Below are 21,584 nucleotides of genomic sequence, written 5' to 3'. Positions count from 1 at the left end.
CCAGAAACAAAATTGTAGACCTGCACCAGGCTGGGAAGACTGAATCTGCAATAGGCAAGCAGCTTGGTGTGAAGAAATCAACTGTGGGAGCAATAATTAGAAAATGGAAGACATACAAGACCACTGATAATCTCCCTTGATCTGGGGCTCCATGCAAGATCTCACCCCGTGGGGTCAAAATGATCACAAGAACGGTGAGCAAAAATCCCAGAACCACACGGGGGGACCTAGTGAATGACCTGCAGAGAGCTGGGACCAAAGTAACAAAGGCTACCATCAGTAACACACTATGCTGCCAGGGACTAAAATCCTGCAGTGCCAGATATGTCCCCCTGCTTAAGCCAGTACATGTCTGGGCCTGTCTGAAGTTTGCTAGAGAGCATTTGGATGATCCAGAAGAGGATTGGGAGAATGTCATATGGTCAGATGAAACCAAAGTAGAACGTTTTGGTCTAAACTCAATTCGTCGTGTTTGGAGGAGAGAGAATGCTGAGTTGCATCCAAAGAACACCATACCTACTTTGAAGCATGGGGGTGGAAACATCATGCTTTGGGGCTGTTTTTCTGCAAAGGGACCAGGACAACTGATCTGTGTAAAGGAAAGAATGAATGGGGCCATGTATTGTGAGATTTTGAGTGAACACCTCCTTCCATCAGCAAGGGCATTGAAGATGAAATGTGGCTGGGTCTTTCAGCATGACAATGATCCCAAACACACCTTCCAGGCAACGAAGGAGTGGCTTCGTAAGAAGCATTTCAAGGTCCTGGAGTGGCCTAGCCAGTCTCCAGATCTCAACCCCATGGAAAACCTTTGGAGGGAGTTGAAAGTCCGTGTTGCCCAGCGACAGCCCCAAAACTTCACTGCTCTAGAGGAGATCTGCATGGAGGAATGGGCCAAAATACCAGCAACAGTGTGTGAAAACCTTGTGAAGACTTACAGAAAACGTTTGACCTCTGTCATTGCCAACAAAGGATATATACCAAAGTATTGAGATGAACTTTTGATATTGACCAAATACTTATTTTCCACCATGATTTGCAAATAAATTCTTTAAAAATCAGACCATGTGATTTTTCTGGATTTTTTTCCCCATTTTGTCTCTCATAGTTGAGGTATACCTATGATGAAAGTTACAGGCCTCTCTCATCTTTTGAAGTGGGAGAACTTGCACAATTGGTGGCTGACTAAATACTTTTTTGCCCCACTGTATACATATAAATACAGGTAGTCCTTGACCTATGACCATTCGTTCAGTGGCCGTTCAAAGTTATGACAGCACTGAACGAATGGTTACGACTGGTCCTCGGAGTTCCGGCCGTCCCAGCACCCCACACTCATGTGATCTGGGCGCTTAGCAACCAGTTTGCAATTACCACTGGTTGCAGCACCCCGTGATCACATGATCACCATTTGCAACCTTCCCTGTCTGCTTCCTCAGAAAGTCAATGGGGCAGCCAGCAGGGAAGTTCGCAAGTCGCTGGGGTAAGTCTCCCCCACCCATGCACCCTCCCCCAGCCCCTCTGTGCTTGCTCTGCACTGGCTACTTGTGCACCCCTTCACATCCTCCCCGATCCCTGCTGTGCCTCCACTGCACACTCCCTAATCCATGCACACCCTTTTGCACCCTCGCCACGCCTCCCTTGCACCCTTGTGCACCCCCTCACAACCTCCCTGATCCATGCCACTCGTGCAACCCCTCACACCCTCATGCACTCTCCCCAGCCCTCCCCCGTTCCCTCCCCCACTCGGCAGTAGCCACTTATCTGCCTGCCAACCCGGGACTTGCAACTTCCTGCTGGCTTCCCAATGACTTTGGTTGTGGTAAGCCAGCAGGAAGTTGTCTTGCCTAACGACTGTGGGATTTGGTTGATGGCAACCAGGACTGCAGGGATTGCTGTCACTAAGCAATGCAGTCGCACTTTACGACAGAAATTCCGGTCCCAATTGCCATCTTAAGTTGAGGACTACCTGTAGGCTACATAAGCAACATTTAAACGGCCTCAGCTTTCCATTATCTTTCACTTCTGGAACATTACTGATAGTTGCAGATGAGTGTATCTCTAACAAACATACAATATTTATTTTACATACCCTAGGTGTATTAATAACTATTTAAATGCTACTTTTTATTCAGCGTCAACAGTATAAAGCACAGATCACTAAAACACAGATTGCTTCACAAATCCAGAATATGTTTGATTCCCAGTTCTGAAAGACAATTTTATTCTATTTCTCAGGTCTTCTTGGTCCCTAGATTGTTCAATCTATTTATCTTCACATACCACATTTTTACTGTCTCTCCCAATCTTATCATTTTTAGCCTCTTCCTCTACTTCACACTAAATGCTGCTCATATATCCTGAAGTCAGTCCATGATTTTTTTTTTTTTTTTTAACTAAGTCATCTACTTTCCACCAAATCTCTTAAACCAATGCTAAAATCACTGTTGCACCTTTCCTTTTGAGGTTTCTTCCTCTAATAGGCCTCAATCTGTTATTAGGTTAATCACATGACTACTAAAATGCTTCTTTAATTTTATACAATTTTGTGTGTTGTGCTGTATTACCTGCTTTGGCCCTCAGTCCTTTCTGCCTAACCTTGTTCTTTTGTGAAATTACTTCAGTTGTACTTCTTGTTGATTTGACTCTTGCATTCACATGGAAAATCCAATCTCTTCTCTGTACACTCCTGTAACCTCTGCCTTCAGACCGACTAATTCTACCATGTACTAACTTGGGTCCTCACTTGGCAATTCATTTGTCTGATCTCTGTGCTCCAGGGATTACTTTTTCCCTTTTTCTATTACTTCTATTCACCCCTCTGAAGTTTTGTATTTTTCACTTTTAGCTCAGAATTCAAAGCTATCTTTCCCTTCTGATCCCTCACATATTTTCTTGTATCCCTTTGTTTTTCAGTTATATTCCCCACCAACTCAGTTATCTGAAAGTCTCCTGTTCCCTTAACTATTTGTTTATATAAGTGTTTTGGTACTAGAAGGTTGTGGCGCTCACTGGAATGTGCTGATCCAGCTGTTCTAGAAGTGAATTGTTTCTTTCCAAAGTGAATCGTCCAGAACAGGAAATAGTTTGAGAACACTACTTTGATCAACTGGTTTTCCCCCTCTTTGCTGTACCATATAACCTCTAATTCCTGCCTGAACATCTTTTTCAAATACTTCTTAGAATCATATTTTCCCCAAAGATCCAGGAACAGCTCTTTTTGTTTTATCCTCCATTTAAACTAAACCTGGGATATGTGCAATTAAGTGTAACAAATATTCTCATTTACCCTCACTTTCTGCCTTTCCTTTATTACCTTCTCTATGCTGATTTTTTGATCAGTTAAGTTTCTTGGGGAAGAACTTGCCTTTTTGAATGCACATGTACATTGATGGCACTGTTTACATACATACATTTTAAGATGTTCAATTATTTACCTGTTGGCTATATTCCAATCTTTTCTTTAATTTCTCTCTGTCTCTGTATGATACAAAGAAATATTATTATATATACTCAGATTTACTTTTTAACATTTCTTACTCATGCAGAAAATTTTCAGTTTTGAGAGGATTGATCTGCTTAACCAGGTTGTCCCAGTACATTGCAAACCATTATTTCTCAAGGGCAGGAACACTTACCCACCTTCAACCCCCAGGACAGGCAATTTCCATCAAAAGTAGTGTTTTCTGATTTGTACTGGTACAAGCGGTGTTACCTGGTTCACCTGCTGTGTTTTACTTTGTTGTAAGCAAATGCATCCAATCCAGATGGCTACTGTGTGCTGTGGCAAAATCTCCCCTGATCATTGATAACTGTCCTTTAGAGCCATTTTGTCCTGGGAGTCCACCCCTCTTCTGAAGGGACCTCAACTGCTGAACCTGTTTTGCTTCTCTTCCTTACACCAGTGGACCAGTGAGACACTGGATTTTTTACAAGTTCACTAGTGTACCTGTGAAGCACTGGACTTTTTTTTAGAAAGCTCCTGATGGAATACTGAAACTCTTTTTTCTTTAACCAGGTAACACTGACATGAAATTTTGCCAGTTTCCCTTTTTAGCCCAAATGACAGTAAAAAAAAGGGAGCCAGTTAGTGCTTAAGGCACCAGGCTAGAAAGTGGGAGACTGAGTTCTAGTCCCACCTTAGGCATGAAAGTTGGCTGGACGACTTTGGGCCAGTCACTCTCTCAGCCCAACTCACCTCACAGGGTTGTTGTTGGGGGGAAAATAGGAGAAGGAAAGAGTATTAGGTATGTTCGCTGCCTTGAGTTATTTATAAAAATAATAAAGGCGGGATAAAAAATCTGAAAAAAAAGTATTTCCTTCCTTCCTTCCTTCCTGTGCCCAAATCACAATCAAGGGACCGTGGAGGTGCTGCAATGGCCACAACTACAAGGACCGGTCATAAATCTCCTTGTTCAGCACCATCGTAACTTCGAACAGTCACTCAATGAGCAGTCACTGAATGAGGACTACCTGTATTACAGCCTACTAGAACAATTAAATTTCAGACTTTTGATAACCATCTTGATCTCTGGAACTTCTGGTGGAGGCATGGTGAGCTAAACACATCTCTGTGGAGAGTGGAGACAACTAGCAAAGACCAAAGAACTGGTGAGTAGACTGATTCTCTGGAACCTCTCCGGACAAGGAGAGAACAGGAAATTGCCCGCATGCGCTCCAGACAGCTGCTCCTCATGAAGAGACTGCAGGACAGCCGTCTCCCATGGGTTTGAGTGCCAGGAGATGAAGGGATCAATCATCAAGCTCACAACTACAGCAGAGGCTTTTAAAGGACATTTAGTTTGCTAACCTTGCTTCTAATCAATTTCAGAAATTGCTTATCTCACTATCTCAAAGCTACTAGAGATCTTTGGAATGACAAGTTTGAAAAGCTACCTGATCTTCATTTTTGAACAAAAGAAAAATTAACTATAAGTTTAAGAATTTAAAGAATTTGAAATAAATGGCAAAAAGCTAAGTAAGATTTTGAACCAAGAAAGTTATAAATGAATTAAGGGTCCAGGCAAATTTGGAATATTGAAACTTTTGTTGTAAGATTTTGGAACTGATCATATAAAATAAACAGCTTTTTGTGGGAACCAAAATGATTTTTTCTACTGTAAGTCTTAACAAAGATTAGAGACTTTATGATTTAAACTGGACAATAGAAGGCACTAAAAGATTCCAGGCAAAAAGGAAAAAAAAACACCTGCCTTTGGTTTTGATTAGGATTGGGATTTACAAAATGACACAAAACACTGTAGCATTTGAAATATTAAAGGAGTTCTTTGAAGAATGGGGCCAGAAATTAGTAGCCACAATATCAAAAATATCAGTAACGATGTCTGCTTCTATAGATAGACTATGTCTAAAGGATGTTAATGAAGGAATGACAGATGTGAAACAAATCTTGCTTGATGCAGAAATAGTAAAATCAGAAATATTGGATTAAAAAAAGTGTGGATTACAAAACAGAGAAGGCATTTAAAGTGGAAATACAAATGACAGGCCAAGAGAATGCCCTGATAAGGACTCTTTATTGGATATACAAAAGAAGCTGGCTGAAGTTTTAAAACTTAAAGGGGAAATACAAATGATAAACCAAGAGAATAACCTGGATAATGTCTTTGTATTGGATTTACAAAAGAGGCTTGTTTTTTATTTATTTATTTATTAAATTTTTCAACCGCCCATCTCCCCCCAATGGGGGAACTCTGGGTGATTCACAACAAACATTAAAAACATAAAATATTTAAATACATAAAACCTTAATTAAAAACACTACTAAAAAGAAGAAGGAAAGACCAAGAGGATGAAAAATCTGAGGCTGGAGGCAGAAGGCCTCTATGGGGCTAGCCATCCCCATGCTTGAGGTATTCCCACCCCACCCCAGGCCAGGTGGCAGAACCAGGTCTTCAAAGCCTTACGGAAGGCCAGGAGTGTGGGGGCTAATCGCACCTCCGGGGGCAGAATGTTCCAAAGGGCAGGGGCTACCGCAGAGAAGGCCTGCCTTCTGGACCCCGGCAGTCAAAGTTCTTTCACTGAGGGGGTCCGAAGCATGCCCTCTGTGTGTGATCAGGTGGGATGGGCTGAAGTCATAGGGGAGAGGTGGTCCCTTAGATAACTTGGTCCCATGCCATGTAGGGCTTTAAAGGGGATAACCAACACCTTGAATTGGACCCGGAAGCAAACTGGCACCCAATGCAGCTCGCAGAGCAGAGGCGTTACATGGACCCTCCTTGGGGCTCCAACAATAGCCTGCGCGGCTGCATTCTGGACCAGCTGTAGCTTCCGGATACTCTTCAAGGGTAGCCCCATGTAGAGCGCATTGCAGTAGTCTATCTGGGAGATAATAAGGGCGTGAGTGACTGTTCAAAGGGCATCCCGATCCAGGAAAGGGCGTAACTGATGCACAACCTGAAGTTGTGCAAAGGCCCTCCTTGCCACGGCTGCCACCTGCTCTTCAAGCAGGAGCTGTGAGTCTAGGAGGACCCCCAGATTACGCACTGGGTCTGTCTGGGGCAGTGCCACCCCATCCAGCACCAAAGATGACAAAATGCCAGATACAGAGGAGCCATTAAACCACAGCCATTCTGTCTTACCAGGGTTCAGCCGAAGCCTGTTGTTCCCCATCCAGACCCTTACAGCCTCCAGGCACCGCGAAAGGGTGGCCACGGCATCACTTACTTCACCAGGGATGGAGATGTATAGCTGCGTATCATCAGCATACTGATGATACTTCACCCCATGATGATGGATGATCTCGCCCAGCGGTTTCATGTAGATGTTGAAAAGGAGTGGAAAGAGAACCGAACCCTGTAGTACCCCACAAAGGAGGGGCCGAGGATGGGACCTCTTGCTCCCTATCACCACTGATTGGGATCGGCCCCGGAGAAAGGAGGCAAACCAGCACAAGACCGTGCTGCCCACCCCCAATTCCCTGAGCCGTCCCAACAGGATACCGTGGTCGACGGTATCGAAAGCCGCTGAGAGATCAAGGAGAGCAAGGATGGTCGCACTTCCACCATCCTGCTCCTGCCAGAGGTCATCCATAAGTGTGACCAATGCCGTTTCCATTCCATATCTGGGCCTGAAACCTGACTGGAAGGGATCCAGATAATCTGTTTCCTCCAGAATCCTTTGGAGCTGTGATGCCACCACTTTCTCAACCACCTTCCCCAAAAAGGGGAGCTGGGAGACTGGACGAAAATTGTCCAGCACAGTAGGATCCAGGGAGGGTTTCTTGAGGAGGGGGTGCACCAATGCCTTCTTAAAAGCAGCTGGAAACACTCCCTCCTGCAAGGAAGTAGTAACCATTGCCTGGATCCAACCACATGTCACCTCCCGAGCTGCTTTCACCAGCCAGGAGGGGCATGGGTCAAGATGGCAAGTGGTGGCCTTCACAGACCCCAGGATCCTGTCCACTTCCTCAGGAGCAACAGGATCAAACCGTTCCTAGATCACTGGGTAAGAAGAGTCCCTTGGTGTCTCCCCAGACCCTGCCCCACGCTCAGAGTCTAACTTGGAATGAATCCGACTGACTTTGTCCTGCATATGCTCTGAAAATTCCTCTGCATGGCCCTGCAAATGAACCCCCACATCCCCCTTACCAAAGAGGGACCTAGTGATCCTAAACAGGGCCGCCGGGCGGCATTCTGCGGACGCGATAAGGGCTGAAAAGTAGAGGCGCTTCGCCACTCTTATTGCCCCAAGGTAGGCCTTGATAGCAGCTCTAACCTGTGTTCGGTTGGATTTGGTCTTTGTTTTCCTCCAGCGGCACTCTAGACGTCTCTTAACCCTCTTCAGCACACTCAACTCCTCTGTGAACCACGGGGGGTGTCGGGGCCGATGTGGCAAGAGAGGTCGCATAGGCGCGATCCTGTCCAAGGCCCCGGCCACTTCCCTATTCCAGGCAGCAGCCAAAGCCTCTGCTGGACCGTGCAGCAGATCCGTGGGAATATCCCCCAGCTCCTTCTGAAACCCTGACGGGTCCATCAGGTGCCGGGGGCGGACCAATCGCATGGGTCCAGCTTCCCTGCAGAGGGGGATGGTATAGGAGAAACTCAGGGTCACCAGGATGTGATCTGATCATGACAACGGGGATCTCCCCTCAGATCACTCTGCCATTGCTCTGACAAGAAAACCAAATCTGGCATGTGGCCACTGTCTCAGGTTGGGTCCTGCACAATTTGAGACAGGCCCATGGTTGCCATGGTAGCCATGAACTCCCGAGCCGCCTCCGAGGACCGCCCCAGGAACGGTAGGTTGAAGTCCCCCAGAACCATAAGCCTAGGGAACTCCACCACTAGCCCCGAGATGGCCTCCAGCAGCTTAGGCAGGGAGGCTGCCACGCAGCAGGGAGGCTGGTATAATAGCAGAATTCCCAACTGTTCACAGGCACCCAACCTAATAAACAGTGTCTCACAGCCAGAAACTTGTGGAGCAATGCCCCTGAAGGCCACTAGAGATTCCCGGATCACAACAACCACCCCTCTTCCCCTGCCCTGGCCTCGGGTGGTACCACACCGAGAACCCAGCTGGGCACATTTCCGAGAGGGGCACCCCCACCTCGGGCCCCAGCCAGGTCTCAGTAATGCATGTCTTAAATTGTTAAAGCCTCAAAGAAGCCTATGCGATGAGACAAAGGAAGAATTGAAGAGAGATCAAATCCTATGACAATATTTGAATTAAAGATTAAGATTTATAAGTAAAAGGAAGGAATATAAAGTTGGTTTATTTGATCAAGGTTAAAATAAGACAAGTTTTTATGAAGTTCTAGCAACCCTTACAGACTTTTTGCTGACACCAGGATTGAAAAACTGATGGCTGATGAGAAGGGTTATGGGAAGAAGAGATATCTGTTTGTAACCATATAGGGGGTAAAAAGCTACCACAACTTATACTTGTGATGAAGGTTAAAAGTCACTTCTTTATATATGTCTTTTCATTTTCTTTATTTCACTTTCTCTTTTTTTACTTTCTTTTTCTTTGCACTTTTACTCTCTCTTTTTACCTTCCTTTCTCACTCTGAGTTAGTTTGTATTTTTATTATGGTAATTAAAATCTTCAATAAAAATTATAGATAACCAACTTGATCTCTTTCATTGAAACATAATTAATCCCAACCATAATTTGCCTGGATTCTAAATCTATTATAGAGCTGGCAAGTGAAATAAACCAAATTTAAACTGTACAGAGTGAATATAATATATGTTGACCTTGTCTTTTAACAGTATTCTGAGAAGTGCTTTTAAAATACATGAAAGTATACATAATTCCAAATCTCTAGCTGTTGAATACTCACTTTTTTTTATGTGTTTTCTCATATGGTATTAAATCATCATCTTCAGGTTCTTCAGGCACGTTGCAATTTCTAATTTTAAAAATTAGTAAGATATCATTAATTTTGATTTAGCTAACATTACAACCTAAAAATGTTATTTCATTCCTACCTATTTTACCTGAACTGAGGGTCAGGGTTATATGAACAGTACCATTTCTCTGGCAAGTCATCCATTCCATCTGGAAGCTTCCTCCATTTTAGACAAGTATCACACTGAACCCAGGTCTGATCAGGCCGTTTCCTGTAACAAATTATCAGTTGCATAAAACCTAGAAAAGTACATCTATACTTTACAATTACTCAAGCCAAGCAGCATTATGGAAAGGTTTGTGCTTTAAAAAACTTACTGGGTATCATCAACTAATACTTCCAGAGGGTAATCTGTTTTCTTTGCTTGCATCTCATTCCAATAGTCATTAAGTTTTTCACCAAGGGCATGTATTGTACGCCTAACAAACAAGAAATACTATTTTGTAATTCATAATACATCTTAACAATAAATATATTTATCACAGAAATGAACAGGAATAAAAAAGCAATTATTTGGACTCAAATGTCCAATGAATATCATTAATGGCATATTCCTCCCCAGAGAAATGGAGGCATTTTTTTCTTATTCTTTAAACTCAAAATTTCTTGGGCATCATTGTTTTACCATAAAGTTACTGATAACTTTTTTTTCTTTTGTGCCTTTTGTCAGGGAAAAAACCACGTTAAACACGGGAGGCAGACACACCATAAAACAAGTCACTTCAAAGTTCCAAGTTCTACTAAAAACTTTATTGAAAATAAGTTCAGCATAAAAATAAAATGCAATCAAAACATACAAGGTACTTACTTAGAAACACATTGCAATGCTGACCTGCTTGCTCGAGATGTCAAACTGACAGCTCGATCAAGAGGTACCATTTACCTGGATGCTATCTTTTTTATCCCTTTAAACCACAAACCACATTATGACGATCAGATCATTCCCAGAACAAATTTCAACACGTGTTGGTGCCCTGTCCCTGGCACTTCTGTTCTCGTCAACAAATTTGTAATTTCCTTCACTTTGCAAGTTCCTCTTATTTCTTGTAAGTGCCCCACAGGTCACATTTCAGTTATCTTGGCCTTATTAAATGCACTTAAAACTTACATTAAAACATATAAAAGGCTACTAATAATTTTCCTCTCACACTTCCAGTCAGTTGATTCCTGGTGACTGCTTAGACATGTCCATGCAGTTTTCTTGGCAACATTTTTGGAAGTGGCTTGCCACTGCCTTCTTTCTAGGGCTGAGAGAGAGTGACTGGCCCCAGAGTCACCCAGCTTCTTAAGGCAAGGCTAGAACTCACAGCTTCCTGGTTTCTTATCCAGTACCTTGAACCACTATGCTAAATTGGCTATTGAGAACTGTATCTTGTTAGAAGTCTAAAGCTCCCATCCCAATAGCCTGCCTGAAACACCACAGTACATGCATTTATTTACAGAATTATACAAGTACCTCTTAATAAGATAAACAAACATGCACCATGCTGGTCTCCCTCTTATCATCATCATATACACAAGCAAGGCATTAAATCCATTCAGAGTGGAAGGCCTACAGGGGGCTTTTACTTGTGTTCAGTATCAGAAATCCTGATACAGCAAGGCTTCCATTTACATGAAGTCTTCTATTTCATTCATGGAATCCTCTGGTCTTCCACTCAACACAAAGAAACTAGGGCCCATTTGGCATGAAGTTCAATTCATCCAGCTTGGTATAATATCTAGTTTTATAAATAGAATATTTAACTTGTGCACTGAAAAGAAATTCTTTTACATTGATAAAATAAGCATTTACCTATATTCATTGGTATAATCAAAGTCCTGTTTATTATGGGTTGGCTTTAGAAAGTTGCATTCAATAATACCAATTACACCTACACCCATATTGTTTGCCTGTGGAAGAAAAAAAAAGAAAATGCAAATGTATTTATATGTTACTATATCAACACTGTTATATCTGATCATTCATGCTCTTAATCAAGTTTTAGAGAAATATTTGTATAACTGTAACACAAATCTCCAAAATATGCATTTTTTTTTAGTTTGAAGTAAACTTTTAGTATTTTTTAAAATAACGTTCCATAGTTTTCCACTTCAAAAGCTCAACAATAAATAGTGCAGCAAACTATGATTTAAATGGTAGAGAAACTGGGAGAAGCTTTTAAAACTCTCCAGCTTTTAAAAGTATCCAAAACAAGGATATTTACTCTATGTGAACATTTCACATTGTGATAGGAAGTAGACAAATTGGTTTAGCCAGTATGCGAAAAAGCAGGCCTCTCTGCAAGACACTGTATTTAGAAGAGGAAAAGAATAGGCTGATGAAATTCCAGGACCAATGTCTTAATACAACAAGTTAATTTAGCAAGTTTTTATTTTTCATAGCACATTCTAGAGTGCTATTTGTGCAAATTAGCTGACATCATACATTACATTTATTTGGGATGTTCCTATTTCAAAAAATTCTGTAAACTCTTCTATGTATCTTTTGGGTCTAATTTCTGAGCCCATTAAAAGACACTTACTATAGCTGTGTAAAACCAAGAATAACAACACCAGGGAGGGAAATTTGCCTTAGAAATGCACCTTTGTACTGGTGTTTATAAAAGTAAGTATTTAAATCTAAAACCACAGGATTCCTTCTTTCAGTAACCTTGCAAAACTGCCCTTTTGAGTATGCTCCTAAAGAGAGCAGTCCTGCCATATGGCCACGTTGGGGCTCCCGTGTCTACACACAAGGAAAAAGCATCTTGACTGGTCTCTCTTTTTTTTAGGGTAAATATTTTTTTAGGGTAAATATTTCTTGTATTTATATTATAGCTTATTGGCTGGTTGAATATATTGCAGCTCCTATAACATGCAGATTAAAATAAGTCATATGTCCTTCTGATTATAATACATCTTTTAAGCTTGTTAAGGTTTTATTATACAAATAGGCTTTTATTTATAGTGAAGTATTCTGATTTTTCTTTCAAGGTTCAAATCTGATCCTCCACTTTTTGCCAGTCAGATCTTACTTTGTAATACCTGGAAAACAGCAGAATGCATTAAAGAAGCTATCCTTAGTACCTCCAAGTTAATGCTATACCAAATATTCATAACAGAGCCAATCCATCCAACTGAGATTTTTGTAAAGAGAATGAAAACAGTATCTCTGTGCACAGGATTTCACAATTCATTCTTATAGGAATAAAACCCTGGAACCATAAAACTGTAAATAGAAGGTCAAAACCCAGATGTCATAAAACCATAAATGCATGTTGTAAAACCATAAATTATGGGAACCATAAAACTGTTTTAGGAAGAAATGGCAATAATTAACAGAATCAAAATATGCTCAGACCACCAAGCACTTGTTTGGAGAAAAGATAAACAAAATAAATATTTTTTGACATGGGTGATCTATTTATCAACACAATAGACATCTTGAACAATGGACTGCAAAACTGAATATCTATTCTGGGAATATAGTATAGAAATGAAAATATAAATATTTCATTATTTCAGGGTACTAGTTGTACAAACAGGGAAATATAAATTACTGAATGAAAACAGTCATGTTTTGAAAGGTCATATTACTAATCTCTAATTTCAGTTCTCTTTCTAGAAAAATTGTATTTTCTTTTTTCTTGTGTGTTGTATTAAGCACAGTCCATTGGAGTTGGGTGGCCAATACATTTAAATAAATATTTTAAAAATTAATTAATTAATATCCTTCTTACTATCTTGTTTTTCAAAAGATTCTTGCATTATTTGTGATTTGGTAGTGCACTGTATGTTATCTAGTCCTGTTTATCTAATGTGGTAAGGAAATTATTTGCTTTTTCCTGTAATAAAATTAAATTTAAATAAAACAAAACAAATATTTGACCTCAGAGAATTTTCTTATAATAGTTGCATTTTATTCAAGAGAACCTGTGTCTCAGGATGGTTTGCAATAAGAAACCTCATGTACCCAACTACTTCTTGGGCCTATGGCTCAACTAAAACAGTCATACTGAAATGTATTCTTGAACAGAGGCCCAAACACCACAATGTAGTAACAAAGAATCCAACTGGCACAGTTTTAACACCACAAAGCTTGGGAGAGCAGCAAGATTTTCAGAATGTGGCTGGAACAGAAAGAATGTAGTACGGAAGAATGAAATATAATTCTTGACATACTATAGAATATTTAATTTGTATATTTAAATACATACCAGACACTATAAAAAACTTTGATCTTTCATTTTCTAGCCAATTACTAAATTGTATATTATCTCTAGAAATTTAAAAGAACTTCTAAGAGAATGAGAGTTTCCAAAAATACTCAGTAACTAGCAAAATACCCCTAGTTTCTTTAAAATAACCAGTTTAAATTGTCAATGTACTTTAAATCATTATTTATTGTGACATAAAACAGAATTAAGAGCCATCTATGGAAGTCAAACAAACATCATAGGCCTTGGTATCCATGTTCCAGGATGCAGAAATTGCCATCCTGTGCGCTATGCTATACTAGTAAGATCATTCATGGCGACTAGTTGGTTGATCTTGGGTAGTTTTGTTCTTTTGTTCTTTAGCTACATGAGTTATGTGTTCTCAATTTTCAAAATAATATTTATTAACTGAAAAAAGGGCTGTTTTTTCCAATCAGAGTAAAACTACCTATAAATTATTTTTAAACAGAAGTACATATGCAAAAGTATACATAGGTTAAGATTAGCAAATATTTTTGGACTGATAGCTATCTTGTATTTCTTGGTTAGGATAAAACTTAAGCAAAACAGGAGAAATTGCAATACAGAAAAAGGAGCAGAAATGATAAACAGAAGAGGAAGTTGCCCCTCCACATAGTGAAAATATTTATTAAAATATATATTTTATACAATACACTACTCACTTAGTACAGATTATTTAGGGCAGGCAACCTGGTTTCTACAACTAGCACAATCTTTGCTACCGGTCATGCTGACAGAAATTAAAAGTACAAAATACCTGGAGAGTACCATATTGTCTGCTCTTGGTAAAAGTATAATTAATTAATTAGAATAATTTATATTGCCACCTAAGTCAAACAATGCAACTCTGGGCAGCTTACAAGAAAAAAAAATCCAAGATAAAAATAGCAATCAAAAACAATTATCAATAATAGGAGACCAGGCTCACATTCATACCCTCTCCTCCTGGGAATTTACTCATCCTAGCCCCAGTGCCTAGGGGAATAGCCAAGTTTCTAAAGGCCAACAGGGTCAGGGACAACCAAACATTGGGATGGGAAAGGGATAATTTCAAAGGGCAGATGCTGCCACAGAAAAGGCTCACCTTTGGGGGCCTATTAGGTGGCACCATTTCAAGGAAAAAACCCGAATATGCTACCTCTATTAGACTGGGTGGGATGGGCAGATGTCCTTAGGGAGAGGTGATCTTGCAAATAACCTGGTCCTGTGCCATATAGGTCATTACAGGTGAGAAACAGGTGATAAACAGCACCTTGAACTGTACCCAGAAGCTAACAGGAAGCCACTGCAGCTTGTGAAGTAGAGGCATTACATTACATACCAAAGTGCACCCATAAGTACCTGTGTATTCTGGACAAATGTAGTTTCCATATGTACTTCAAGGGCAGTCCCATGTAGAACACCCTGCAGTAGTTGAGAGGTGACTAGGGCATGACTGACAGCGAGCAGGGACTCCCAATCCAGGAACAGGCCCAACTGAGACAAAGTTGTACAAAGGCCCTCCAGGCCATAGCTACCACTTGCTCATTGAGCAGGAGCTGTGAATATGAAGTACTGAAGGAAATTTTTAAATAACACCTTTAAAATAAAACTGGCTTTAAAACTACAAAATAAATTTTACATCAGCAGTATTAAAAAAGTCTTGTTAACTGACAATTTGAACATTTATTTACAAGTATAAAATCGTATTATATGCATCCGTTCTCACCTTTAGCTGATAGCCAACTCTTTCATAAGCTTTGATTAACCTGTTTCTATGGTACATCATCATTCCATAATGATCTTTATTTCGGCAGTTGAATCCAAAAGTAATTCTTACTGTTTTGGGCTTGTTTGTGCATGTTAAGAAAAACATGTGAATTGTAACTTTTCTTAGTTGAGAATTCAGTGTGAAAAGTTCTCTAAAACCAGAACTTCTCCAGTCTGTAAGCAGTTAAAAAAAAAAAAAAACTAAAAACAATCGTCTTAACATAAAGCATTGTAAATGAACCATGATTTTTTCTGAAAAAAGCTTATTTTACTAGGCACCTATAAGCAATTTGAAATTAGAATTATATATGAAAGGATTTTTATAAAATAATACCATGTTCTAGTATTCAGTGTTTAGATCTCTGATTTACTACATTTACTAGATATATAGGAGCCGTATAGTCCAGAGTAAGAGGATGCTTAAAATTTAGCCAAATGAACTACAGGAGATTGAAATCATTGCTACAATCATAAATAGACATAAAGTTAAGCTCTGCTTTTTCGAGTAGAATCTTAGAAGTGATGATTTGGACCATCACATTAAAGTTCAATTGGAATATGACTTCCTATAACTTAAATCTATTATTCTGTGGTCTAGAACAATGAGGAACATCTCGACCTTCTGTGTGGCAGTCTTCCAAGCATTTGAATACTATTTCACAGTCTTTCTCTTCTCAGAGCTATACACCTGCAACTCCTTTAATTTCCCTTTATTTCCCTGCCCTTCTCTGAACTAGTTCCAGTTTCTTGTGGAGTCGAGAACTGGACACAGTATTCAAGATAGAGGTTTGACCAAAGTGGAATAAAGTGGAATTTCTTGTGGTTTCAAAGCTATGTTTCTACTGATGTTGTCTAAAATTGCGTTTACCCTTTTTGCAACCATATTGCTCTTCTGAATCTTGCCCTACTACTATCTAAGATACTTTTCACAAGGTCTATTGCCTACCCAGGTATCCCATCATATATCTGCAGATTTTTTTTTTAATTTAAGAACTTTGCACCTGCCTCCTTTACATTTCAATTGGTTACTTCCAGTTTCTCTGACTTATTTGAACTTTATTTATGCCCCTAGGGCATTAGTTATCCCACCCAATTATGACTTCAGCAAATTTGATAAGCATTCCTAGCTCTTGATCCAAGTCAATTATAAAAAAACCTGAAGTGGGCCTAGGATCAAATCTATGCCCATCTCCAATTTGATAGATACCAATGCTTACCACTTTGAATACAATTTTTGAACCAGCTATATAACCACTTTATTATCACACTATTCAGTCCACACTTAACTAGTTGCTCAGAAAAGAGTAACAGTGATTTTGAGGAGTTCCACCTATTCAGCAATTTGCCTTTCTTTGAACACTATCATTACACTATTACTTTCATTAGCAAACTCAGTTTACCCAATTCCTCATTTGGGGATTGCCTTATGTCCAGGACTTCCAAATACCTTTATGTTATCAAGATGTTTGTGCATGTTCAAAGATTGCTGGAATTTGAGTTATTGGGCTGCATATTTTACCAATTCTTGAAGAAAAACATGATCATGCACTAATATTGTGCAGTCTAGAGATTAAAATTCCACATAAACAATTCAGGATAATACTGTGGATATTTCAATATTTGATTGAACAAAAGCAACATAATCACACGAAGGATAGCAAAATTTCCTGCCAGAAATAATATGATATGATCTGGGAGTGGAGTTTTCACTCTAGGTTATCTTTTTGTGGTCAACATTCAATCGCCCACAGTCATAAAGGATACAGCCAAAAATTTTGGTTTATAAACATCACGTTCTATATGGGCAAGACTTTTGGAAACCAACTGTGTTTGTACTTTTTGTCCTTGTATAATGATCTGCATTCTTGGCTTTAAATATAAAATACTGCAATAAGCCTGAAAAGCAAATAAAAGTGTATAGTTATATTTTCCTCAAGTATTACAATCTCAAAGGAAATCAAAGCAATTTACAATAACTCATCCATAATTATAAAGCTCACAAAATATGTAACTGAAATTATGTCTAGATTTTTGCATTACAAGAAATCAGAGATCTATGTTATAATTAAACACAAAGTGATGTGTGCCACATGACTGGTATTCTAGGAGCAAGTTAATTAATTTACATATACATGTGGCTGTCGGGCCTAGCCCAAGGCTCTCCAGGAGACCATGCAGAATCAATCCAGCAAGGTTTATTAGCTACAACCCCTTAACAAGAATCTCCCCAGAATGAAACCAGTTCCCAGGCTCAGACAGTTCACACCGATGGAATTTCTTAGGGGGGTGCCAGTCTCCTCCGCTTATCTTTTCCTCGCTCCTCTGGAGATGAGAGCACATTCTTTACTCCCCTCCCACCATTCCAGTCCATCACAGTGGCAGACCACTTAAAATCCAGTCATCTGTAAAGTCTAACAGGACTGTATTTACTCTAATCTAAAATACAGTTATAAGAATGTTAAGTAAGATTAAGGGTAGAGACAGACAAGAATTAAATATGTATCACACACATACATGGATCCTAAATTGCTGAATAAAAATGAGGTAATTATTCCGAAAATATGAAAAAGCAGAGAAAGTTGTCATTTCTTCAAATCACCAGCAGCAGAAGAAAGCCATCTTGGAATAATGGCCGCTTACTTCAAGTATTACTATGAGTATATCTATTTTCATGTTCTACCTGTTCATATTGCATTTTAAATAATTTTAAAAATGTTATTAGTAACAATTATGAAACAAAATAATTGTAGAATCATTTTTGATAAAAAGTAGATTATATATAACATTATGCAAACAGAATTTGTTTTGCAACAGAAGTTTGTCTTTTTCTCATTTTTCGTAACACCCTTCCTTTATAGGTGGTTTCGGTTTCAGAGGAGATTTGGAACCAAGGGCTGTGAACCAAGAGCTGTGAAAGAAAGAAAAGAAAATATTCCCCTCCTGACAGAACCCTTCTGCTAAAAATATGTTAGCTGGATTCCACCTGAAAGCCAAATACTGTATACAACCAATTACTAAGAACTAATAAATATACTGTGGAATATTACACTGCAAGTCATAGTTTAAAAGATGAATAATATGCATACCCGTAACGAATAATCACTTTCAGGAATGTTCTGATCTTGTCTCTCTTGTTTTTTATAGCCTCTTTTTCCTGTTACTTCATCCAAATCTGCAGGTATCCTAATATCATATTTATCGGTATCAAAGTCAAATTCTGTTTGTTCATTTTTCTCTCTGTGGAAGAAAATGCAAATACTGAATTTAAGCAAGAATTACTTGCCCAGATACAGGTACTCCCCAGTTGAGAATGCGTTCCATTCTCAAGTCTGTCCTTTAGTCAAATTTGTAGGTAAGCCAGAACAGTATTATTGTATAATACTGTATTAGTAGTATTGTGTAATTAAGTTGAACCATTGTGTATTTAACTCAAATTTTGCTATAATAGGCTCTATTCTTAATTATGGGTTGTCCTAAAACCAGGCATTCTTAATCCAGGGACTACCTGTATAATACTGATTCTCAATAAGCAAAATCGTTTGAAGAATTACTAACTATGCACAATGCAATATCTTTATCTGGAAATCTTAACCAAATCCTTAACAAAGTAATTATGTATTAGCTACATGCACAAAATATGGAAAAATCATTGTTTTGAGTACTAGTTGACGGTGTTCTGATGGAACGAACTCAGAAGTTATGTTCTACCAACAGGGATTAGTTGAAATACGCCTTTGCTTCATTATTTTCACCCTATAACTACAAAAAATAGGGTGGTAGTATACACTATGCTGTCATTTAGACAACCTGGAGAAAAGTTGGCTAAGAGGGTGATTTTTTTTTAAAGAATATAAACATTTTAAAATCTTCCTTGGGAAATAATGGAGACAACAGTTTAAGCACGACTTAACGGCCACAGAAGCCCAGCAAAGAGCACATGACCATTAATTTAAAAACAAGCAGCAGCAACAGCAAAAAAAGAAAAAATACACTTCATCAATCATTGAAATGAAGCTTCTCTCTCTTCTTAATGCACAGTCACAATGCACATCTAATGGTAATACTCAGCAAACAATTAAAGCAAGATTGTCTCTGCATTTATCATAGAGCATGCAAACTCAGAATCAACAGGTACATGTATAGTGCACACACCCAAAGGTTCATCAATAAGGTATTTGCATTTTACAACCTGAAAACCCCATCAGCAGTATTAGCGACACCAATGTAATGATCATAGTGCACAGCAGTCTTTGCATCTGCTTAATGCTCTAAAAGAAAGCATAATGCAGAGGCATAAAAGGCAACTGTAATTTTGTTATAGCAAGGGAAGTCCTCTACTAAACAATCTCATTTCATGGCTTGTTGAAATTGTTAGCTAACAACACAATGCATAACTTTGGATGGAAATCCCTGAGTGTAGGGGGTAGAGGAGTAGCAGAGGCCTGTTTTGCTCAGCCCCTTTTTCAGATCTTATTTACAATCTTTAGTCATCTATGTCAAAGCAGCAGAGGCATTCTAGTTATATAATCCAAACATAATCCCCTTACTTGCTTATGTAAATGAAGCAAATATTCTACTTTATAAAGAAATTATTAGCAAATTATTTTTTATAATGCACTACAGAGAAATATAATATAAATGAAGCAAAATAAAATATGGATCTAAGCATCAAAGCAAAATAAAAAAAATAGATCAAGAAAATCCCCAAAATTTCTTATCAGTGCATACAGTCTAAAGGCAGCTATATTCTTGAAGATAGAGTAACTTCAAGACCCTTTCCTGGTTTTTGGAACATTTTCCAGTGTGTTTTCTCTGCATGCATTTGCATGCAGATATAGCATCCAGTCTGAGCCAGATGTTTCATTGGCTGGAATCCAACAGCAGCTGTTTGTCTGCCTGAAAATATGCTTAAATAACTGCTGCTTCTTCCTCACCTAGTTTCTGATAATATAGCTGAAATCAGTCACTGCTACTTTATTTTATGTTGGGAGAAAAAACAAAAAACAAAATTAGCCAAGCTAATTACAGCTTGTAAAAGAACAAGCCAAGCTCTGAATGTTTTAAGCTCAGATCATTCTGAGTTCTTTAATATTCTCTTTTACTTACAGAATTTGCTAGGTAAATCTAAATACAATACAATCCCATATTAATTTATCATGTAAATATAAACTCAGACTTATTTTATATAGCATTAGGAAATTAACATACTATAAAGTTGCATTATCAACATTAAAATTTCCTCTTACCTTCGAAGGTTCCAAATAATAATCCGTGTCCCTTTTTTTCCTTTAACTGCATCAAGTTCTGCAAGCAGCTCCTCTTCAGTAGGAAACAAGGAATAGTCCAAAATAGCCCTCAAACTGGCTGCTGATTCATCTGGGTTCATTACTTGCCGTAAAATACATTAAGGATGTAGTACATTTCAACTTTTTCAAACATTGTTTAGATGGCCATTTCCTGCAGTTTTAAAAACCTTCAATATCAGAATGTTCCAGTTCTACTGATATCTAGGCATCTTCTGGTCTTTTGAATGATTATGTTCCAGAAGAGCTGATAAATGTAATGGTGGCAATCTTTGATTTAATTCAAGACCAAATCCTACAGATATTCTGTTTTCGCATTACCATCTGCACCATATGTATTTAAAACTGTAAGCATACAGCATATATGTGCAATGTGATTTTTTAAAACATAAAATATACTAGTAATTGCAATGCATGTATTTTCACCTTCGTTATTCTAACTTGGTTTTTATAGGTGTTTATATTCCTGTCTAGAATTCAGTTGGGAACATATATTTCTGGTTCCTCCCTTGCACTTCTTAGAAGCACATCAGATGAAATAAGAGTAGCAGGATATATTAAGTGCATTATCTCAAATAGCAAGCCTGCAACTACATTTTTTTTTTAATTTTCAGAATGACGTTTAACAAAATATAGAATCTGTAACAATAATGTCCTATTGTGGAATGTTTCTGCTCATTCCATCATTCCATTCTATCAAGGGATCAAGTACCTCATTCCATTTTCCCAACCCGTTTTTCAACTTCTCCATAGATATAACCTTCACTGAATTTTATAGGGGCAGACCTAGATCTTTTGCTTCTAAAATGTAGATATAGCATTTGGGCGGGGGGTGTCAAACTCTTTTTCTGACAAAGTACAGCACTGCAAGAACCAGATAAGCTACCCATGGCTAGGCAAACAGATAAGCTACAATTTCCAGATTTGGAATCTTCCTTT

At 38.8% G+C, this 21,584-nt stretch overlaps 1 protein-coding gene across 2 annotated transcripts in view; it reads right to left on the bottom strand.

Moving 5' to 3' along the window:
* Positions 1-21,584, bottom strand: part of MORC3 (MORC family CW-type zinc finger 3) — a 39,637-nt gene that overhangs the window by 8,322 nt on the left and 9,731 nt on the right. For both annotated transcript variants that reach the window (XR_015796796.1, XM_007423327.3), the window contains exons 5-13: positions 20,589-20,736; positions 18,429-18,579; positions 17,107-17,238; positions 15,302-15,421; positions 11,169-11,266; positions 9,691-9,792; positions 9,462-9,584; positions 9,305-9,373; positions 3,438-3,480 (exon numbers count right to left, since the gene is read on the bottom strand). Coding sequence is in view for 1 of the 2 variants with exons in the window: in XM_007423327.3 (XP_007423389.1) it covers positions 3,438-3,480; positions 9,305-9,373; positions 9,462-9,584; positions 9,691-9,792; positions 11,169-11,266; positions 15,302-15,421; positions 17,107-17,238; positions 18,429-18,579; positions 20,589-20,736 (986 nt within the window). In the remaining variant the exon portion in view is untranslated. The remainder of the gene's footprint in view (positions 1-3,437; positions 3,481-9,304; positions 9,374-9,461; positions 9,585-9,690; positions 9,793-11,168; positions 11,267-15,301; positions 15,422-17,106; positions 17,239-18,428; positions 18,580-20,588; positions 20,737-21,584) is intronic.

Source organism: Python bivittatus, unplaced genomic scaffold, assembly GCF_059951505.1.
Source record: "Python bivittatus isolate LINGU-HERP-01145 unplaced genomic scaffold, Pbiv_v1 ctg000350_np1212, whole genome shotgun sequence".
NCBI classification, from domain to species: domain Eukaryota; kingdom Metazoa; phylum Chordata; class Lepidosauria; order Squamata; family Pythonidae; genus Python; species Python bivittatus.
The sequence above is the reverse complement of the archived record's forward strand: the minus strand, read 5'-3'. Positions and strand labels throughout refer to the sequence as shown.